Source organism: Oncorhynchus masou, chromosome 32, assembly GCF_036934945.1.
Source record: "Oncorhynchus masou masou isolate Uvic2021 chromosome 32, UVic_Omas_1.1, whole genome shotgun sequence".
Lineage (NCBI taxonomy): Eukaryota > Metazoa > Chordata > Actinopteri > Salmoniformes > Salmonidae > Oncorhynchus > Oncorhynchus masou.
The window spans coordinates 43,453,586-43,463,344 of NC_088243.1; the positions used below are offsets into that span (position 1 = coordinate 43,453,586).

The following is a 9,759-nucleotide window of genomic DNA, read 5'->3' on the forward strand; positions in this document are numbered from 1 at the left end:
GTGGAACTAATAGGTTGGATAAGGTATGGTGAGCAGGACTAGAGGCTCTACAGTGAAATAAGCCAATAAACACTAACCAGAACACCAATGGACAAGGCATATTGACATTAAGGAGAGGCATGCTTAGTCGAGTGATCGAAAGGGTCCGGAGAGTGGACAGGTTGGTTGGGGGTTACGGCGATTTAGACAGCTAGCCAGGCCATCGGTAGCAAGCTAGCATAGGATGGACGTCTATTATTTGCCACCTCTTGCGTTCCGTCAGTAGATTAGTGGGGTTCCGTGTGGTAGAGGGGATTAATCCAAATCACACAACAACAACAAAAATAAAAACAATAGATATAGCTAGACGCCCAAGAAGTAAAAAAAATTAACAATAACGATAAAAATAAATAAATAAATTGTCCGATTGTCTATTCAGATAGCAGCCGATAAGACAGCTAATGGCTAGCAGGCCACAGATGGGCACCCAGGCAACGTCGCGACGGAGGAACCAGCCGGATAACTCCTTCGGTTAGACAACGTCGGCAGTCCAGCCGTGAAGGCCCGGTGGGGCTCCGCGTAGGCAGCAAAACGGGTCCGGATAGGTGACCGCAGCCCAGGAGTGATTGATGGAACTCCACAGCTGGCTCGCTCCGGAACAACTGATGTTTGCTCTGGAATCGACGAAAGCCGTAACTAGCTTCTGATTAGCATATGGCTAGTTTCTGGCTAGCTTCTGACCTAGCTTGTGATTAGCTTCTGGATTAGCTCCTGGCTAGCTCCTGGCTAGCTTCTGGCTAGTTTCTGGCTAGCTTCTGGCTAGCTTCTTGGAGTTTCTGGCTAGCTTCTTGGAAGATTACAGATTTGAGGTAAATAATACTTTTTTATACTTTTTTATAAATATAAATTGGTGAGGCGGGTTGCAGGAGAATGTTTTGAAGATGAGTTTATGGAAAGAAAAAAAAATGAATGAAAAAAGTTGTAAATATATATATATATATATATATATATATATATATATATATATATATATATATATATATATATGTATATATATATACGGGACACGACAAGACGAGGACAAAAGACGTATGAACTGCTATGCCATCTTGGTATTAATCATGAATTGTGTTTGTGTGCCATTTAGAGGGTGAATGGGCAAGACAAAAGATTGAAGTGCCTTTAAATGGGGTATGGTAGTAGATGCCTGCGGTTTTAGTGTGTCAAGAACTGCAACGCTGCTCGGTTTTTCACGTTCAACAGTTTCCTGTGTGTATCAAGAATTGTCCACCGCCCAAAGGACATCCAGCCAATTGACAAAACTGTGGGAAGCATTGGAGTAAACATGGGCCAGCATCCCTGTGGAAGGCTTTCGACACCTAGTAGAGTCCACGCCCTGACGAATTTAGGCTGTTCTGAGGGCAAAAGGGAATGCAACTCAATATTAGGAGGTGTTCCTAATGTTTAGTATAACTCAGAGTCTTTGATCCAGTAAAATTGTAAATTCCAAATTAAACTAGATTGGGTAAGAAGCAGACACAGTGCCTAGTGGAATTCGTCACACCCCTTGCACAGCTGTCAAATGTTGCTGCCTTAAAGGGATAGTTCATCCTAATTGCAAAATGACATATTAGTTATTTCCCTGTAAGCAGTCTATCAACAAGGTATGACAGCAATCCATGCTTTGGCTTTGTTTCCCTGGCCAAAGTTTTAACAATTGTGGCACAAATTCAATGCAAATAATTGGATTTGGGGCGGCAGGTAGCCTAGTGGTCAGAGTGTTGGACCAGTAACCGAAAGGTTGCTGGATCGTAATCCCCTTGGTGACAAGGTAAAAATCTGTCATTCTGCCCCTGAACAAGGCAGTTAACCCACTGTTCCCAAGTAGGCCGTCATTGTAAATAAGAATTTATTCTTAACTGACTTGCCTAGTTAAATAAAGGTTCAATAAAAAAACAATGGTACCTATAATTATTATCATTTCCGCTCATTATGTCCAAATCATCCTAAAGTATCTAAAAATGGATTGTGTAACTCAATGAAGTTGCTTATAGAGGATTTTGAAGTGAAATGAGAAAATGCTAATATAGGTACCATTGACTAGCATTGGATTTGTGGAAGCTACTCTGTGTAGCTTCCACAGTTAGTGTGAACCAGCTCACCCCTAAGACTACACACAAACTCTGGCTCTGTGAGATCCTTCTGGCAGGTATTGCACACCAGACCCTTATCCAATTTCAGCATTCTTTTTGAGGCTTGGGCCTGAGGGGACAAGAGATGAATATGAATGCAATGCACAACATGTACTAATAAAACGGAGTCGACTTCCGCGTTACGAAAAACCTGAAGATTCCCATTGTAAACAAAGCAAGTGCATCCCCAAGAAAACATTGAAGCGTGTGCTCACCCAAGTGTACTTGTGTCTAAGGAGTTCTACCTGGGCCAGGCCCCTCTCTATCCCTGCCATTCGTCTTTGATGGAAAGTCCCTCGAAGGGACCCCAACAGGAACTGGGAGACCAGCTGAACAGACCAGGAATCCGGCAGAACCTGGAGGACTGTATCCAGGTCAAAAGCAGCAGCGTTGGCATTCAACAGGTCCACGGCCGCACTCGCTAGCTCATTGGAGCCCAGGTAGATCTGGAGCAGGGTGAGGAAAAGGGTGTGTTCCAGTTCCCTTTCCTGCCACCCAGCAGCCCTCCTGCAGTAGGCCCCTGCAACCTGGAGGTCTCTCTCTTTGTGGACCAAGGTCTGTAGGGCCTGATAGTGGTCACCAGCTCTCCCGAGCAGGATGGCCTGCTCGGTGTGCAGGACTGTCGACTGGATGGCCTCTGTAATATCAGTCATACTTATATTATTTTAAAACAATAATCACATACACTATTCAATCTAACCTGGGAATCAGGTTTCGAGAGAGAAGAAAAAACAAGTATTGTTACTGTGGATGAATGAAGAGGAAGTTTATTAAGCTACACCAATCCGAATGAATATAGAGTTTAGTAAGCTACATAATTCTTAGAGCGCAACATGAGTAATAATTCTATTTATCCTGTTAAGTAGTTTTGATTAAATAGTTAGGTGAGTAAGGAGTTCCTACATTCATTAAGCATGATACATTTTCATATGACTCACATACCATGTACTGTCATGGTGTCATAGAGGGAAGACTGCCACAGTAACTGTTGCAGTTTATCTCTGGTCATTCCTCCATCTGAATCCGTACCCTTTCCATTCTGTAAGGCTCCGAGTATATGGGTGACATATGCGGTGGCCAAAAGGGTATGATGCTTCTCCTCCTGAGAAATGATAAAAAGGGGGGGGGGGGTACAAATATGTGCCTTTAATTCATTTCAAACAACAGTTTGATATGGGTAAAAGTGGTGTGGTGCTATTGATATACTGGTGGTACCAACCTTGCTTTTCAAATCATGGACCAGAAATTCCAGGAACAACATCAATGCTAGAGAGTACTTCTTTAAAAAAGTGAGGACATGCTCCTGTGCAAATGTGTCTTGGTCTTCTGGATCTCTTTTTGTGAAAATCTGTATCCCAACCTTAAAAGTTACAGTAAAGAAATTACACTAAAATAGGTCAACATGAGGTATAGTTCCGATCAAATAATTATGTTATTTATTATAATTATAATATTTGTATACTTTTCTACGGTTGAGCTATATGGATACTCAGATACCTCCTGGTTTCTTTGGAGAGCCCAGTCTGCAAACGTCCAAACGACGTCTCTCTGTTTTAGTCGACTGAGAGTTCTCACAATGTGCTCATACACATTTGAACATGAGCTGTCTTCATATTGCCCATCAGTAATTTTCACCCAAGTCTGCAACATCATAAGGACTTTAAGTTCTACCGGGAGTCTACCAAGGCCAAATAACATTTGTGATGACCGTACTTTTACACATCTTATTTTCAGTATGGTCTGAAACCCAAATTTAAGCAGAAACTACATTATATCATTGTTCACTGTTCACTTATAACACAAATATGGTACAAAGTAAGATACAAAGAATATGCTATTGATTAGACTGTCTAAAATAAATGCAAATCATCTATTTCTTGAATGCTAAACTCAGAGATTACCTGGATTGCTTTGATATGGTGACCATGACTCTGGTAGAGTAATCCAAGTGTGAAAAATCTGAGATGACAGTATAATGAAATTATAGCAGTATTATATTAAATGAAGCATTGCAAGATTCAAATATGTTGTTCTCAGTTTATATTGAACAGCCACCCATTCTCACCTCTTGTGCAGCTCAAGGAGAGGCACACATTTGTCGATTGAGCAGGAATTGGGAGAGGACACAAGTGCGTCCAGGTCTAGTCTGTCACCTTGCTCTGTGTACATTCTCAGTTGTGCAGTATCGATATCCTCACTGCACTCAACTCCCTGCTTCGTCCCTCGAACCACCCTTAGGAAATCGCCCAGGAAGTCTAGATACTGTTGAAATGTGGTCCTGTCCTCTTGCCGTAGTGCCAAGAGCTCCTTTGCATTGTTCACTTTGACCAGCTGGGAATGAAAGGTCTCACAGAGTGGTTCCATCTCTGGATACAAGCTGATGATTTCTCTAGGGTCCAACTCCCCTTTGCTGTTGAAAACAGGAATGAATAATTGAAACATTATTGAAACATTTCAACAGACAGCAGAACTAATAATTCAAATTGTTATAACAAAGCAATAAATAATGCTAGTGACATGATCTACTTTTACTATGATTGAAGGTAGTTTCTTTAAATTAGGGATCCATACTGAAAATAAGATGTGGAAAAGGACTGTCCTCACATAAAAAGTTCTTTGGCCTCTGAAAAAGACCCCTGGTAGAATTTAATGAATCCATCCATGCAAGTGATGATCTTATCCTGTCAAATCAAATACAACATTTGTCAAATCAAATGATATCACTTATCTTCTAAGATCTGGTACATATTACAAATAAGCATATTTTAAATCAATTTATTTTTCTCAAGTCACTGGGGCTGAAATTAATGTATTTGCAACTAAATATTACGAGCAACACGTTAGTGTATGTCTAAATTTAGTACCAACAAACCCAGATTTCAAAGCTTTCGAGATAGACAAAGTATAATGAAAAAGTCATGAACAGAATTCATTCAAGAATACTCAATTCAACCCTCGACCTATAACTTGAGAATCTACCATGATTCCAACAAATCTCTGATACCATCTGTTGCCTTCATCATACACCTCCACGTGCAGCTCAATAACTGGTGAACATGATTACCCCGATGAAATATGAAATTCATATACCATGTTATGAGGGTATTCATTTATTTAATGCTGTCTACACATCAGTTATAAAGTTGTAATATAGAATAAGGTTCTGATGCAATTTTGAACTTTTAGTCCTGTGGATTAGGCTATATGTATGTTTGATGTATGTTTGATTTGATTTTGATTTGATTTGGATCTCTTTTAGTCCCCATTTGGACTAATCTTCCAAGAGTCCTTAAACATTAAAATACAATTTATAATACAAACACATTTTCACATATAACACACTAATACAAACATACATAATATACTAGCATGATGACCCAATAAATACTCAATCTAAAAATATTGATTCTTCATCTACTATAGTCCCACAACATTTCTATATACTATATTTAAATTGTTTCAAAATAATGTTTAAATTTATATATTGAAAGGTTTCTAGTTTGCTCAGTTAATTTATTCCATTTCTGTATTGCTCTAAATCGAAATGTTCTTTTGCCTATTTCTCTTTTCTGTCTGGATAACACATAGATGGTGGACAATCTATTCCTAGTATTTACGGAATGTCTGTCTCTTACCAACTGAATACCATTGTGAATAGAACTTGGCCGTTTTAAATGATGTATATTATAAAATAAAATAATCATGTTTTTTTTCATTTATCTTGTCGATTGATGACCAACCAAGAACACTGCGCATGACTGCAACAGAGGAACCATATCTCCACCTTAAAATCATCATTGCTGCTTTATTCTGTGCATTCTGCAGTCTCCTAACTTGTGAATATGTCAATAGTTGGATTCGTTTTTGTTTTTATTTTCTAGGATGGAAGAGTCAAGGAAGATGAGAGATTAATCATCTGTTAATCTTTTTATAATCTGTGTTTTACCTTGTAAGAGCCCTTGGGTACAAGAGCTTGCATTGTCTGGGTTTGACTTGCCTGCCTGGCCTGAGTCCTTTAATTTTCAAAGTCATAACCATGTTTGATTAATTACGTGAGAGTTGTAGTTCTTATTCTTGGTGTTCAGTTAGGCAATTTGATTCAGAGTCTAAAGGAGATCTTGTTTATTGTCAGTGATTACCTTGTAAGAAACCTGTGGAAGATGAGCTTGAACTCCACCAAGCAGTCCCAATGCCTCCTCCACTCTCTCATACCTTACCAGGGTTTGGATCTGCTCCTCAAATGGTACATGGGACAAACCGAGGATCTCTCTCTCCATAAAAATGTACACACCCTCTAAAGAGAGGATAACATTGACATGTTCTGACAGAAACCCAAAACAGAGTATTTGAACCAGAGTGGAAGTCACAGTATGCAGAATGACCACAATTAAACATTCTCACATTGTCATTGTCACTGACTGACTGACTGAATGAATGAAATGAATAAACATTTAAATGTGTTATTGGGTGGCAGCTTGATTGATTTGTTGGTCCAATACACTGTAAACCATTTTTTGTAAATTACTGTAGAAAAAGGTACAGTATGTTACCATACTGTATTTTTCCAGTATTCAATACTGTTACTGTGATCTTTTTTTACTATTGTTTTTATGGTAAGTTACAGGCAACTGGCTGCCTGTAAGTTACAGTAAAACAACAGTATAATGCATTACAGTGATCGTATTATGGTAATTGTAATGAATGAACGAATGGGTTAATTCATTAATTTAATTAATTGGGGGTGAAATGGGGTTTGTATTTTACAGTATTTTACCGTAATTACATTGAATTGCTGCAAGCAGGTTGGCTGCTAGGTAATGTGTTTATATATTACAGCATATCAATGAATGTCAGTTTGGAAGCCTTTGTTAAGGCCTCCAGAAGTGCAAGTGATATAAGACCACATTTTGGTAATTTATATCACTTGCAATTCTAGAGGCCTTAAACAAAGGCTTCCAAATAGTGACGGAGCTAAACAGACCAAAGGACATGTCCAATACTCAACCATTAAAGGTTTAAGACTTGTGGAACCTCCAAAATGTCGCTTATATACATTTCATTTATAGGACACTACTGCCACATTTCAGTTAAATTGGTACAGCACTCTTGGAACATCACAAGGCACACAAGGCATGCCTCAACATATGTTAATGAGCCACAAACAACAATACCATGCACCCACTAGTGGTCAAAAGGTTTGGGTGCTCCAACATACTGTACTGTAATTTTTTCTGTGGGGTGGAAGTTAAAAGCCATTGGAAATGCAGCACCGAATAACATATTTTTAACATTAAAGAATGTACTTTGATTTAGTCAACCATGTGCTTTTTGAGCACCGTTATACTTAGAAAATTCACAAATACAGTAAGTGAACTGCTACTGTATTTTACATAGCATATTTTATGGTAAAGTCCAAAATACATCAAATATTACGAGAATGTCCAAAATACGTCAAATATTTCCCAGCCGTTGAATATTTTCACATAATGCAATGTTTTTTTATGGTAATCTACTGTATTCAGTTTATACAATGATTTAGAGTTTTTATTTTATTTTACCTTTATTTAACTAGGCAAGTCAGTTAAGAACAAATTCTTATTTTCAATGACGGCCTAGGAACAGTGGGTTAACTGCCTTGCTCAGGGGCAGAACGACAGATTTGTACCTTGTCAGCTCGGGGATTACGATCTTGCAACCTTTCAGTTACTAGTCCAATGGTCTAACCACTAGGCTACGCTGCCGCCCCAAGAGTGATAATAACAGAATGGTTTTACAGTGTACCTGTTGTTGAGAGTAGGCCCCTGGCCCTAAGCAGAGGCACAGTCTGTTTGAGATGCTGGTCCACCATACTGTAGACATAGAGAGCCTGAGGCTGCAGGGCCAGGATGTAAGGGTAACACACCACCGCTGCCAACAGCTCCTCAGGCCACTGCACTGGAGGCCGCTGGCATATGCCATTCTTCATGACAAACATGCCTGTGGCAATGAAATAATAGTACATCTATACAACAAATATCCTATAGATACGTAAAACTGTACCAACCAACACGTTATTTTAAATAACACATATTAGCCACTCATTTTGTAGTTTATAACGATATCTTACAGTAAATGTGTAAAAACAGGAAATCTATATTTTTCCTAGCAGTGGATTTGTATCTTTCTGCCGTCATGAACGGCGACATAAACATGACCAATTATTTATTTTAAGCTACTCGTGTAGTTGTTTATATTATGTACAGGCACAGTGCTTGACTATAAAATCAGACAAAGTAGCTGTCTATAAGGTGTCTGCGTCTGATGTGTTTGTCCACAGGCATTCTTTTGAAGGGCACAGAGCATGTGCTGCGTGCGAGTGTAATTGCTTTCATAACAGCAGCTCTTACCCAAGGAGCCGGGCCCATTTAAAAGGAATTCCCCTTTTCCTGCGGTGCTCACAATGATATTCTGCCTGCTCAGGTTGTGAGGGAAGAGATCAACGGTGCTTCCACTCTTGTGGTCGTGGAGGAAATACCTGTCACTGGTGGCCACACACAAAGTGTTATCATCCACAGCTAAGGCCACAGGGTCCTGGGGTAGAGATACCTCTTTAACACAATCCCATCTCTCCACCCCCACAACATGGATCCGGACCACTCTGCTCCTGCTAGAGGCTGTCACCAGCTCCACACACACAGACTGCGATGAGGTTGACAGTGCCGATTCACACACCTCAAAGAAAGACACGTGTTGGATCCGCTTCAGGAAAGGAAGGGGTTCTAGAGAGAACATGTTGAGGGCGCTAACGGAACGGTCCCACAGAACCAGAAGGTGATTGAGAACTGGTATCACCCTTAATTGGGTGACTGGGCTGCTTGAGCCTAGCAGTTTCATCCTCCCCTCCCGAGGACTTTGACTGGAGTCCTTCGTGTCACTGCTGCTGGGTAGGATAAGGTGTTGGACCAATGAGTCTTTGGTTCCAATGTATATATTTCTGTCATAACACTCCAGGCTATGGATGCTGAATTTGTCTTTTTCTTTAGGGTTGGGAAGTTTTTCATAGACTTGCACTTGAGTGAAGGCTTTCAAACTCATTGCTACTGTATTTGTTGATGTATGCCGATGCTGTTCTCGATATTAGATTAGAATACCCTAGACAGAAAAAAATAAAGCAAATCATGTTTCATCAATGATCTACAACTGAACTCAAAAAAGTTGGAAATGGAAATGTATTTCACCAATGTTGTCACAGTGTTGTCACACAGACAATAATGCAAATCTATCATCAAATTAAAAAGTATATTCACAGGGTTTAGATGAACATCTATTCATATTTATTCTAATAAATTGTCCTTACCTCGATCTTGTGTTGTTAGAAATCCCTTCTCATGTGAAGTGTAGTTTGACCTCATCATGTGACTCCCATCCTGAGAGGAAGTCTGTGTCAGCCTTTTACACCACTTATTCTCAGCCTAGGAGTACAATTGCACAATGCCACCACAAGTTAAACCATAAAACAGTTTTACAAGGATGAAAACAATATGTGTGTTGAGGAATTATATTTTGATCTGTCACAAAACTTCAAATTAATTGTAGTGTTTGGTTTGTG

The 9,759-nt window shown here is 39.5% G+C and overlaps 1 protein-coding gene across 1 annotated transcript; it reads right to left on the reverse strand.

The window, feature by feature from the left end:
* Nucleotides 1–1,042: 1,042 nt before the first annotated feature.
* si:ch211-266g18.9 (transforming growth factor-beta receptor-associated protein 1) lies at nucleotides 1,043–9,551 on the reverse strand. Its single transcript, XM_064954204.1, has 12 exons — nucleotides 9,508–9,551; nucleotides 8,558–9,302; nucleotides 7,953–8,147; nucleotides 6,311–6,465; nucleotides 4,776–4,852; nucleotides 4,237–4,581; nucleotides 4,073–4,130; nucleotides 3,669–3,812; nucleotides 3,391–3,531; nucleotides 3,114–3,273; nucleotides 2,387–2,808; nucleotides 1,043–2,241 (listed from the first exon to the last, which is right to left on the reverse strand). The coding sequence occupies exons 2-12, from the start codon at nucleotides 9,243–9,245 to the stop codon at nucleotides 2,101–2,103; spliced, it is 2,526 nt and encodes an 841-aa protein (XP_064810276.1). The 5' UTR covers nucleotides 9,246–9,302; nucleotides 9,508–9,551; the 3' UTR covers nucleotides 1,043–2,100.
* Nucleotides 9,552–9,759: the final 208 nt, after the last annotated feature.